The 13240-nt window shown below is 44.1% G+C and overlaps 1 protein-coding gene and 1 pseudogene across 2 annotated transcripts; one reads left to right on the forward strand and one right to left on the reverse strand.

Annotated features, from left to right (window-relative positions):
* The first annotated feature begins 784 nt into the window (after positions 1–784).
* LOC118938080 lies at positions 785–3817 on the forward strand (annotated as a pseudogene).
* A 4112-nt stretch (positions 3818–7929) lies between these two features.
* Positions 7930–10498, reverse strand: LOC118938553 (ubiquitin carboxyl-terminal hydrolase 37-like). Of its 2 annotated transcripts, XR_005035766.1 has the most exons (8): positions 10118–10498; positions 9854–9947; positions 9678–9757; positions 9304–9441; positions 9127–9200; positions 8617–8686; positions 8377–8515; positions 7930–8228 (listed from the first exon to the last, which is right to left on the reverse strand). XR_005035766.1 is itself a non-coding variant. In XM_036942623.1 (7 exons), the coding sequence occupies exons 1-7, from the start codon at positions 10201–10203 to the stop codon at positions 8500–8502; spliced, it is 558 nt and encodes a 185-aa protein (XP_036798518.1). In that variant the 5' UTR covers positions 10204–10498; the 3' UTR covers positions 8240–8499. The 2 variants fall into 2 exon arrangements, 1 of the variants encoding a protein (XP_036798518.1); XM_036942623.1 differs by lacking the exon at positions 7930–8228 and having other exon boundaries at positions 8240–8515.
* Positions 10499–13240: the final 2742 nt, after the last annotated feature.

Here is a 13240-nt window from a genome sequence, read left to right on the forward strand (position 1 = left end):
CAAGTGGCCTACATTCACACATTCACAGAATTTGACTCGATGAATTGGTGCTGCCAGCAATAGACAAACATAAAGACACATTTACAGCCTATACAATATACAGTAAACATAAAACATATTTATTAGCTTCTATCTTTTTAAGATACTTAAGAGAAACATTTTATTATGGAAAGTAAAATGCCTATTTCACTTCAGTTTACGCTCATCTGATACAGATCGAATGTAGCTTTGCAATGGTTGTTAGGAGGACCTTTGAAAAAGAAAGGGAGAGCTGCACACTCTAGCGCAGACTCAATAATTTAATAACCTAATGTCCAACCTTTCCGACCGACAAGCTGTCTTCATCAGCGTATACTGTTAGGAGCACTTTAACACAAAAGGATCTATTAATCTCTGACCGTACCTCATTGAAAAGTTGCCACTCTGCCTAGTGACTGTAAACTAAACAAAAATACTAACGTTAGTGCATTTGTTGTATATTTGCTGTTCTGTAAACCCAGTTGGTCACTACCACACCAGTCACAACTGTCAACAGATCATGACATAAATGCAAGCATCATTTGTTCTCGCAGAGTAGATTGTAGATCCTACTACCACCATGGAACAATCCATTATTCAGCCCTACCATAAAAAGTACCCTTATCTCTCTCTCACTTTCCCCTCTCTCCTTCATTCCCTGTTTTCCTCTCTCCACCTCTCTCTTCCCCCTCTCCTCCCCCAGGTGGACACCCTGACCCTGGAGCTTGTGGCAGAGCGCAGCATGGCCCAGAAGAGTGAAAATGCGCACCAGCAGCTGGAGAGGCAAAACAAGGACTTGAGGGCCAAGCTGGGCGAGCTGGAGGGTTCCGTGAAGAGCCAGTTCAAGGCCTCCATCACCGCCCTGGAGGCCAAGATACTGCAGCTGGAGGAGCAGCTGGAGCAGGAGGCTAAGGTAGAAACACAGCAACTCTCTTATAACAACTCCATACCTTATTAGACAAGGTGAAATAGGAGACCAAGACTCAGGAGGAGTTCATGAGCCTTGAGCCATGAGCCTTAGAACAAGCTAAGCCCGTTGGAAGAGAGGTTCTTGAATGTGATCTAAATCTTAACGTGATTAATGTAATGAGTCAAAAGCAATCTTAAGAGATGTACTTGAAGATCTATGACTGACAGCCTTTGTTACAGTGCGGTTCCTGTGGTGCTCTAACTGTCCTATGACCTCATTCCTCTGTCCTCCTATCAGGGAGCGAGCAGCGGCCAATAAGCTTGTGAGATGGACAGAGAAGAAGCTGAAGGAGGTGTGCATGCAGGTGGAGGACGAGCGCCGCCATTCCGACCAGTACAAGGAACAGGTGAGGAGCTTGTCACGGAAGTTTGGACGTCCCAGATATTAAAGCTACAATATGTCACTTTTTGGGAGACTTAACCAAATTAACATAGAAATTTGAGTTATAGATATTTAATTCTCATTGAAAACAAGTCTAAGAAGCGATAGATCCGTTCTAAGTGCTCCATTTCTATGCTTTTAGTTTAGTTTTTGCGTCTTTTACTTTCGGTTTTGTACAACAGCTGAAAATATATAGATTTTTGGTTATGGATTCTCTACACAATGACTGCTTGTTTTGGCACAAACAGAAATTAGGTGAATTCTGCATAGTCCATTTTTAAGATGTTCCACAGCTAAAGAAGGATTTCTATCCAATTCAGTACAACTTGTAAAGGTGGGACAGGATTGGATAGGTGTGAAGATTTAGGATTGGAGTCTTTCCTACAGTAGGTTAATTCCAGTAACCACTGGACCATAGGAATGCTGAGTATTGTAAGTATTAGTATTGACTGTTCATCATTGTTGATGTCTGTTGTGACACCTGGCTGGGTCAGAGTGAGAAGGCCAACTCTCGTATGAAACAGCTGAAGAGGCAGCTTGAGGAGCACGTGCCAACGCCTACCGCAGGAAGCTGCAGAGGGAGCTGGACGATGCCACTGAGAGCAGCGAGGGTCTCAGCCGTGAGGTCAACACACTCAAGAGCCGCCTCAGGTATTTAGAGCCCCCCCCCACACACACACAAACAGTTGTGTATATTGGCCAAATTGATGGTCCTCGTTACTAATACCTCTCCTGGCCCCCTCTGTCCCCTGAAGGCGTGGAGGCCCCATCAGTTTCTCCTCCAGCCGCTCGGGCAGGCGTCAGCTGCAGGTGGAGGGAACATCGCTCGACCTCCTATCCGACGATGAGGTGGAAAACAAAACCACGGACGCCAATGCCAACGAGACGCCAGCAGCTCCCCAACCAGAGTAGACGCGCTCCCTACAGCCCAAACCTTACCCCTGTCCTCCTAACCCCAGACACCAGCAGTGGACCCCACTACTCTGCCTTACCCCTCTATGGCAAGCTGCAGGGCCAAGCAAATCCATCACCTCCTCCATATGAATATACCGCACATCAAGCCTTGGATTCGTTTTTAACATCAATTGCAGATAATAGTGCATTTTTATTGCATAGGCGTCTGAGTGTGCATAGGCACTCGAAAACAAATAGCAGGAGTTTACCATAATTATGTTAAGCTACTTCCCTGGAACAGCCATTAGAATCAAACAGCCCTCTAGCTAGAATTAACCACTGTCATTTCAGCTGGTTTACTGGCACACAGGTGGACGACTGCACACAAGTCGGTAAAAACATGTGTCTTTCATGATTGTACAGTATTGGACCAGGATATGTAAAACAAAGCACAGCATAAGCAAGGGAATTATTTTTAAATGGTAGCCTAAATGACGATCACACCAAATTTTTTTCATCAAAACCACCACTGTCATAGAGATACTGCAATCCACTTAGTTTAGTATAAAAATAACTATGTGACTAACTCTTTGGTAGCAGGTTTGTAGTGAATTAGATTGTACCACGCCATGTTGCCTCAGCATTCCCCCTATATATATGACCAGCAAAAGACCCTGTTAACTTGACCAATATAACCTTGTCCAATAACCCACCATTTTATATTTGACATATCAATCTACTTTAAGTGGTGTACGATAATGTGTGGAATTAGGTTTGTCAGACTTGGAGCAAAGGCCCTTTTTTTTAGAAAGACAGCCCAAATGTGTGCTTGACATACTATAATATTGCTATGTATAATTCTGGCTATTCAGTTATGTTTTCTGTACCATGTACAAAATACTTAACTCAAAAAGGTCTCTTTGACATCTCGTGTCACCTTCATTTCAATGCATTTCAAATGGCTGAATAATATTAGCATGATTTACAGAAGGGTAATTCATGTTTTATTGAAGTTTTATTGAGTGTTAGAGCGTTGGTTTTAATTCAGTGGTTCAGGGTAGAGCAATCATTCAATTTGAATATGCACACTTGTTGATGCCTTGATTATTAAATGTTAAACATAAATGACCATTTTGTAAATGACTAATTACATATTTGAGGCCTTTATTATTATTTTAAGCCAGAACAAATTGGGGGAAAAAAAGGTTTATCTGTTTCTTTTGAAAGACACTTCTCAATAAAGACATGAGGGGGAAAAAAGTGTATAGTGTTTGAACCAGTTTCATAGCTTTAGTGTCATATTATACCATAAGCACCTCTCCCATCGTGTTGGTGTGAACCAGTGTTATAACAGAATGATTTATGGAGCCTTCTGTCTGCCAGGCAGAAAGTAGAATTTCATTGGGTTCAAAGCTTTAACATCCTGAAGGTTGTTATTATTAGGACTGGCTGTTGACGACCAGGTATTCATTATCTCCTTTTATTTCTTGTATTTCTAGACTTTTTTTGTTGTTGTTGTAAAAGACCAATAAACATATCCATTATAGAAAAATATTGTTTTTCTTCTATATTTCTTGTGCAACACATTGATGTCCTCTTAGTCTTTCCCACAGTAGTTGTGGGTCAAGACTGTCTCCAAACTGATATGTGATGTATGGTCTATGTTACATTGCCATTCATTGTTCCATTACTTCATTGTATTTGTGGTTACATTAAAACCCTGAGGGAGTGCGTAGATAGACTGTGCACAGACACACAATATTGTTGTAATATTAACTTTTTCCTCTTTTTACCCAACATGAATGAATGATAGAGATTGCCTCTTATACAGTGCATTCAGATCGTATTCACACCCCTTGACTTTTTCCACATGTTGTTATGTTACAGCCTTATTCAAAATGGATATAAAAAATCATCAATCTACACACAATACCCCATAATGACAAAGTGAAGACAGGTTTTTAGACATTGTAGCAAATTTATACAAAATAAAAAAAAGAAATACTTGTACATGATTGTACAAGGTTTGGAACGGAACACACCTGTCTATTTATTTTATTTATTTTTGATTTCACCTTTATTTAACCAGGTAGGCAAGTTGAGAACAAGTTCTCATTTACAATTGCGACCTGGCCAAGATAAAGCAAAGCAGTTCGACACATACAACAACACAGACTTACACATGGAGTAAAACAAACATACAGTCAATAATACAGTATAAACAAGTCTATATACGATGTGAGCAAATGAGGTGAGATAAGGGAGGTAAAGGCAAAAAAAGGCCATGGTGTCAAAGTAAATACAATATAGCAAGTAAAACACTGGAATGGTAGATTTGCAGTGGAAGAATGTGAAAAGTAGAAATAAAAATAATGGGGTGCAAAGGAGCAAAATAAATAAATAACATAAATACAGTAGGAAAATAGTAGTTGTTTGGGCTAAATTATAGGTGGGCTATGTACAGGTGCAGTAATCTGTGAGCTGCTCTGACAGTTGGTGCTTAAAGCTAGTGAGGGAGATAAGTGTTTCCAGTTTCAGAGATTTTTGTAGTTCGTTCCAGTCATTGGCAGCGGAGAACTGGAAGGAGAGGCGGCCAAAGAAAGAATTGGTTTTGGGGGTGACCCTAGAGATATACCCGCTGGAGCGACAGGTGGGTGATGCTATGGTGACCAGCGAGCTGAGATAAGGGGGGACTTTACCTAGCAGGGTCTTGTAGATGACATGGAGCCAGTGGGTTTGGCGACGAGTATGAAGCGAGGGCCAGCCAACGAGAGGGTACAGGTCGCAATGGTGGGTAGTATATGGGGCTTTGGTGACAAAACGGATTGCACTGTGATAGACTGCATCCAATTTGTTGAGTAGGGTATTGGAGGCTATTTTGTAAATGACATTGCCGAAAGAGCAGCAGCAAGAGCGACATCATTGATGTATACAGAGAAGAGAGTCGGTCCAAGAATTTAACCCTGTGGCACCCCCATAGAGACTGCCAGAGGTCCGGACAGCAGACCCTCCGATTTGACACATTGAACTCTATCAGAGAAGTAGTTGGTGAACCAGGCAAGACAATCATTTGAGAAACCAAGGCTGTCGAGTCTGCCGATGAGGATGTGGTGATTGACAGATTCGAAAGCCTTGGCCAGATCAATGAATACGGCTGCACAGTAATGTTTCTTATCGATGGAGGTTAAGATATCGTTTAGGACCTTGAGCGTGGCTGAGGTGCACCCATGACCAGCTCTGAAACCAGATTGCATAGCAGAGAAGGTATGGTGAGATTCGAAATGGTCGGTAATCTGTTTGTTGACATGGCTTTCGAAGACCTTAGAAAGGCAGGGTAGGATAGATATAGGTCTGTAGCAGTTTGGGTCAAGAGTGTCCCCCCCTTTGAAGAGGGGGATGACCGCAGCTGCTTTCCAATCTTTGGGAATCTCAGACGACACGAAAGAGAGGTTGAACAGGCTAGTAATAGGGGTGGCAACAATTTCGGCAGATCATTTTAGAAAGAAGGGGTCCAGATTGTCTAGCCCGGCTGATGTGTAGGGGTCCAGATTTTGCAGCTCTTTTAGAACATCAGCTGACTGGATTTGGGAGAAGGAGAAATGGGGAAGGCTTGGGCGAGTTGCTGTGGGGGGTGCAGTGCTGTTGAGCCAGGTGGAAAGTAACCAGGTGGAAAGCATGGCCAGCCGTAGAAAAATGCTTATTGAAATTCTCAATTATAGTGGATTTATCAGTGGTGACAGTATTTCCTATCTTCAGTGCAGTGGGCAGCTGGGAGGAGGTGTTCTTATTCTCCATGGACTTTACAGTGTCCCAGAACTTTTTGAGTTAGTGTTGCAGGAAGCACATTTCTGCTTGAAAAAGCTAGCCTTGGCTTTTCTAACTGCCTGTGTATACTGGTTTCTAGCTTCCCTGAACAGCTGCATATCATGGGGGCTGGTCGATGCTAATGCAGAATGCCATAGTATGTTTTTGTGTTGGTTAAGGGCAGTCAGGTCTGGGGAGAACCAAGGGCTATATATGTTCCTGGTTCTAAATTTCTTGAATTGGGCATGCTTATTTAAGATGGGTAGGAAGGCATTTAAAAAAAATAACCAGGCATCCTCTACTGACGGGATGAGATCAATATCCTTCCAGGATACCCCGGCCAGGTCGATTAGAAAGGCCTGTATAAGAAAGGTCTATATAAGGTCCCAGTTCACAGTGCATGTCAGAACAAAACCCAAACCCTGAGGTCGAAGGAATTGTCCTCCATCATTCCTAAATGGAAGAAGTTTGGAACCCCAAAGACTCCTAGAGCTGGCCGCCTGGCCAAACTGAGCTATCAGGAACCTGATGATTGAACTCTTTGGCCTGAATGCCATTCGCCATGTCTGGAGGAAACCTGGCACCATTTCTACGGTGAAGCATGGTGATGGCAGCATCATGCTGTGGGGATGTTTTTCAGCAGCAGGGACTGGTAGACTAGTCAGAATCGAGGGAAAGATGAACGGCACAAAGTACAGAGAGATGCTTGATGAAAACCAGCTCCAGAGCGTTCAGGATCTCAGACTGGGGCGAAGGTTCACCTTCCAACAGGACAACGACCCTTAGCACACAGCCAAGACAACGCAGGGGTGGCTTGGGGACAAGTCTCTGAATGTCCTTGAGTGGCCCAGCCAGAGCCCGGACTTGAACCTGATTGAACATCTCTGGAGACCTGAAAATAGCTGTGCAGCGATGCTCCCCATCCAACCCGACAGAGCTTGAGAGGATCTGCAGAGAAGAATGAGAGAAACTCCCCAAATACAGATGTGCTAAGCTTATAGCGTCATACCCAAGAAAACTTGAGGCTGTAATCGCTGCCAAAGATGCTTCAACAAAGTACTGAGTAAAGGGTCTGAATTCTTATGTAAATGTGATAGTTTAGCTTTATGTTTTCTTGATAAATTTGCAAAAAAATCTAAAAACCTGTTTTTGCTGTCATTCTGGGGTAGATTGATGAGAAGAAGAAAAAATAAATTAATCCATTTTAGAATAAGGCTGTAACTTAACTAAATGAGGAAAAAGTCAAGGGATCTGAATACTTTCTGAATGCACTGTAGGTACATTTATTCACTACCATGTACAGTAAAATAACATTAATTGCACTAGGTCGGTGAGATGTTTTATATTTATATAATTGTAAACATACAGTAGATGGCCTAGAGTGCGTGCATGCTTTGTGGTGTAGGCTGTTTCTTCTGGTGGTCTAGGGCAGCCTGGTGGTCTAGGGCAGCCTGATGTCCAGGTGGTCTAGGGCAGCCTGGTGTTCTGGTGGTCTAGGGCAGCTTGGTGTCTAGGTGGTTTAGGGCAGCCTGATGTCCAGGTGGTCTAGGGCAGCCTGGTCTTCTGGTGGTCTAGGGCAGCCTGGTGTTCTGGTGGTCTAGGGCAGCTTGGTGTCTAGGTGGTTTAGGGCAGCGTGATGTCCTAATGGTCTAGGATAGTCTGATGGTGGTCTAGGGCAGCTTGATGGTGGTGAAAGATAGTCTGATGGTGGTGTAGGGAGAATTGATGGTGGTCTAGGGCAGCTTGATGGTGGTCTAAGGCAGTTGATGGTGGTTTAGGGCAGCTTGATGGTGGTGTAGGGCAGCTTGATGGTGGTGTAGGGCAGCTTGATGGAGGTCTAGGGCAGCTTGATGGTGGTGTAGGGCAGCTTGATGGTGGTCTAGGGCAGCTTGATGGTGGTGTAGGGCAGTCTGATGGTGGTCTAGGGCAGCTTGATGGTGGTGATGGGCAGCCTGATGGTGGTCTAGGGCAGCTTTATGGTGGTCTAAGGCAGTTGAGGGTGGTGTAGGGCAGCCTAATTCGATTAATCTGATGTTTCTTGGTGTGTGGTAGGTGCTACTCCAGGTGGTCCCTGAGCGCTGTGCATCTCCCTGAGTTTAATGATGGGTTCTCCTGATCCTTCTCCTGGTAGTGAGGGGCCTGGTCTCCTTCACCTGCTCCACTTCAATGAGAAATGACAGGGAGATCTTACATGTACATACAATGTCTGAAAAATAACACATACAGAGGGATTACAGGTGAAAGGGACTGATTGTCGTCATTGACTCCATTTGTGACATTCTTCTCAAATTTGTGGCCTAGAGCCTTACCTGCAGACATAGAACAGGATGTAGGCAGTCTGTGCAATCGCCTTCAGCACAGTGGCCTCATCTGTCCTCAAGACATGTGCGTCATCCAGGCAGAGCCACCCACTGCCACGGCTGTCCAAAACATCACTGATGTAGTGGCCTAGGGAACAAGGGAAACAAAATTGAGTGTACATTTAGCTTTCATAATTGTGTGTGCGTGCCTGCATACCTGCGTGCCTGCATACCTGCATGCCTGCATACCTGTATACATGTTGTCTCCCAGATGTGAGATCACACTTGACAATTTGTAGATATTGTCTGGCTGGTGTCTCTGTAAGGAAACACATTTAATAATAGGATTGTTATTTTGTCTACAGGATAGGGGTGCCTTCTATAACTGCCTTATCTTGATCCGCCCACTATCTCAACTATCTCAACTGGATCTAATTATCTGTTATCTGTTCTATTTCTCCCTCTCTCTCTCTCTCTCTCTCTCTCTCTCTCTCTCTCTCTCTCTCTCTCTCTCTCTCTCTCTCTCCTCACCACAGCGGCTGCCTGCTGCTTTTCCTCACTGTCAGCTGGTTTCTCTAGCTGGTCAGAGGAATTTGAAGCTGGTGGGGGTATATCAAATATAGTGTAAATACAAACCAGAAAGTGAAGTGGAAACCTATCAACAAATATACTCTTAACTTCAGCTTCCGACTTGCTTTCCTCAACAGTCCTGTTTCATGAGAGGGTATTATGCATGATGTCAGTAACACAATGTCCTACCTGGTCTATCAAGGGTGCCTTTCGGGGAGTTTGCAGGTTTGTTGTCCATGTTGTTTTTCCCCAGGGAGCTTGCCCTGTGTAAATTGATGGCATTGAAAATAAATATCTAGTGTGTGAAAATCATGGTGTGTGTTGGCTACTCAATGTGCAATGTCCCCAAACAGAGTGTAAACCAACCTGGCTCCATACTGGACATGGGCTGTCTTCCCACATACGGCTGGGAGGGTTATTTCTGCAGGGATGGACATGGGATCATCCACCTTCTTTGGCTCCCAGTCGCCTGCAGTAAATCGCTTGATATGAAGCATTAGGACCCTGCTCAGAGACAGACAGGCAGGCAGGGCAGACAGACAGACAGACAGACAGACAGACAGACAGACAGACAGACGGGCGGGCGGGCGGGCGGGCGGGCGGGCGGGCGGACGGACGGACGACCAGGTAGGCATTCACACAGACAAAGGAATCAGTCTTGTACTCAATTCAATAACCCAGTTTGGTGAGTTAGATCAGGACTGTCAATTGTAATCTGAGATGATGATGGGGGGACTCACCGGGGCAGCGTGAGGAAGTGCATAGTCACAGATGCCATGCTGCCTGAGCACACCCTGCATGCACACTCTAACGCAGATGGCTAGGTGACAAAGGATAGCAATACAATTATGAACATTATGACATTAATGATAGTGTTCCTTGACATACTAACTCTTGGTTTAAGCTAAGTGCTGACCTTAAAGTAGAGGTCCAGGCTGTGTGGCAGGTAATGGCTCAGGCTCAGGGACAAGTGATTGTAATCCTCCTGACCATACACTATAACTCCACAGCTTCAGAAGTACGGAGAGAAATGCATCAGCTATCCAACACAAACCTTTTGATCCTCTACACACTATCTTAATGCTTTACCTCTGTATCCTGCATATTATGCTGACATTAAACCTCCTCACAAATGTGATGATGACATCAAGGTACACCGTATACAAATGACAGCTGTTACCTGGTGCAGGTACGGGAAGTCTTCAGCTTGAATTCTAACTGCTTCACAGGGCAGGTGTATGGCTCTGGTGAGCCCTTTAATGCCATACCCTCCTCCTTCAGCTGAAAGAGGAGAAGCAACACACATTCATGGGCATCCTAAGAGAAGAATGGGAAAGAAGCAGAAAATACATCAACAACTACAACTGAAACAGAGCTGGGGAAAAACACTGTCACGTGTCCCAGGTTTATTGTTAAGTGAGTCTTTTAGCAAATAATATCTTACCTGTTCATTGTCGTCCTCATAGTCCTCATTGACAACGGAAAGACAGCGCTTGACTGTTTGAAGGATTTTCTTATTTTCCTTGTTCTTAGCATTAACAGTGCCTCCAGAAAGCCTGGCCTGATGTAACTCGGCAATGCAGCTGTGGACGGAGACAAAGAGCATGCATTCAGGTTTCACTCTCTCACCTTGGCCACAGATTAGCTCTGTGCTTCTACTTTAACTTCTGATCAAATATGATTCAACTGATTCCTGACTGTGACAGGAAATCATCTCTGGTGTTAATCAGAAGCTGAGTTGGGTGTGGTTTTATCTTAAAAATCATATGAGACACTAAGAGTGTACGAAGGACAATATATATCCATTCATCCATCCATCCATCCATACATACATAGATAGATAGATAGATAGATACATACAAACATACATACATACATACATACATACATACATACATACATACATACATACATACATACATACATACAGAGAGATAGATAGATAGATAGATAGATAGATAGATAGATAGATAGATAGATAGATAGATAGATAGATAGATAGATAGATAGATAGATAGATAGATAGATAGATAGATAGATACATACATACATACCACAGGAGGTTGATGGCACCTTAATTGGGGAGGAAGGGTTCGTGGTAATGGCTGGTTCGGAATCAGTGGAATGCTATCAAATACATCAAACATATTGTTTCCATGTGTTTGATGCCATTCCATTTGCTCCATTTCAGACATCATTACGAGCCGTCCTCCCCTCAGCAGCTTCCACTGACACATACATTGAGGCGGAACTTGTGTACTGTAACTATAAGCGTCTAGGTGTTTGGGTCAGTGTGTGTACAGGTGGGACAGGAGGGTGAGAGCGAGGCTGTATACCATAGCAGTTTAGAGGAGGGGGAGGAACTCCAGATATTCTGCTGTCTCAGGATGTCTCTGCAAAATGCTGGCAGCCCCAGCAGGCACTGCAGAGCAGAGTTCATGAAGCAGGTGTTGCCAATATTAGGCAACCTGTGGGAAAGAAGCCATCAGTTACACACTAATATCTGAACTGTGGACCAAAGGTAAACTAATGAATGGATTTGTAATGGATTTGTATTTAAAACAAAAAGCAGAGCTCAGAGATAAGAGTAGGTGTATGTGTGTGTGTGTAGATGTGTGTGTGTTTACCCGAGGAGCTTGGTGTTGTCTTCGCCCTCGCCTGTGCAGCTCTGCTCCCCCAGCTGGGTGCTACTCTTGCTGAACAGGTTGGGAAGGCGAGCCATGGCTTCCCGAGACCTGACCAATGGCCTGGAGGAAGAGAGACAGGGTAGAGGCCTCAGTAGCAGTGGCTCAACACCAATCGGTCTGTTTGAACACTGTTTTAATGTACAGGCATACATATATTCCTTACCATGTCATGGTGTGAGTGACCACTCTTATGTAGAGTTGAGTGAGATGAAGGTGGCTATTGTCTACAGTACTTACCTCTCCAAGGAGACAGAGGAAGCCTTCAGGTCAATGGAGGCCTCTGCAGAGAGAGACCGAGAGACGGAGAGCGGTAAGAGAGAAGCTTTGTCAAAGATGAATTGAGACAAGTAGCACCAAAAAATGGCACCCGTTTACAGACCTGCAATGCCAGCAAATAGGGGTACCATTCTCTTTGTCTGTGGAACAACTGCCCCCACCTCTTTGACCTCAGAGCTCATAAGATCTCTGTAAAGACACACAGACATATGCATTAGGTTAGCTATATTATATTGGCTTTTTCATTTCAATTTAATGGTGTTGGTTGGCATGAAATTTGATATCAGGCTGCAGTACCTGGCAGTCTCACTGTCTTTGTTGGTCTCTCCATGGCGGTGCAGGGGGTTTGGAGAGGAGGACTGGGGGGCAGGGGAGGAGACGTGAGTTGTGGAGGAAGGGCAGGCAGGACTGGGGGGAGTTCCAGAGGAGGATAACTGAGTTGAGACTGCCAGGGAAACAGAAGAAACACTAAAAGGGGAGGAGGTCTGTGATCCTTCCACTGAAGAAGAAGAAGAAGAAGAGAGAGATGACATGTTTAGAGAGGAGAGGGAAGAGAGGCCGAAGAACTTGGAGAGAGTGGAAGGGGATCTGGCAGGGGATCCAGGGGGTGAGGGGGATGGAGTGCCGATTGGTGTTCGGCCAGACAAGGGGTCGAGGGGCGTCAGAGATGTTGTAGACGGTTTCAAATGGAAAGAAGAGACAAAGGAAGAATCAAGTTGGTGGTGATCCTTTACGTTCTTCTTCTCCCGGTTTTTCCAAACTGACGCAGTTACCATGCTGGCATCCAATGACGTCAGTTTGGGTGGGATTGGGAACGGCGATGGACAGCGGCTCCCAATCCCGAGGTGAACTCTGCACTTCTTTTTCTGTTTGGAGAAACATTATATATGTTATATTTGAACTAGCAGCAAATGTCACACCCAAACCACGTGATCTGACCATAAAATAAAGAACTCGTTGCCCAATCATATTGAATTCTGTATCATAGGCTAACAAATAGCAAAAATACATGTTTATAAAAATAAAACCATTGTAACCATACAGTTATACCCTCTGTCCCAAATCCTGCTATTTGGCACACATAAATAGACAATGAAACAACTAGTAATAGCTGAAAAGAATAGAATATACTCTAAATTGTAACAGAATTAGACAAATTCTAGCCCAGAATTGACACATACCTTTTTACAGCAACACAAACATCCCATTTCAGTGTATTTGTAGACTGTGCCTTAGTTTGCAGAACATCAAAATATGTTGCCTATTTCACATTGTGATGTCATAAACCAAATTATGATGCGCCTGTCTACGCGTTACCAGCGTAAATAGCCAACAAATCA

Source organism: Oncorhynchus mykiss, chromosome 13, assembly GCF_013265735.2.
Source record: "Oncorhynchus mykiss isolate Arlee chromosome 13, USDA_OmykA_1.1, whole genome shotgun sequence".
NCBI lineage: Eukaryota > Metazoa > Chordata > Actinopteri > Salmoniformes > Salmonidae > Oncorhynchus > Oncorhynchus mykiss.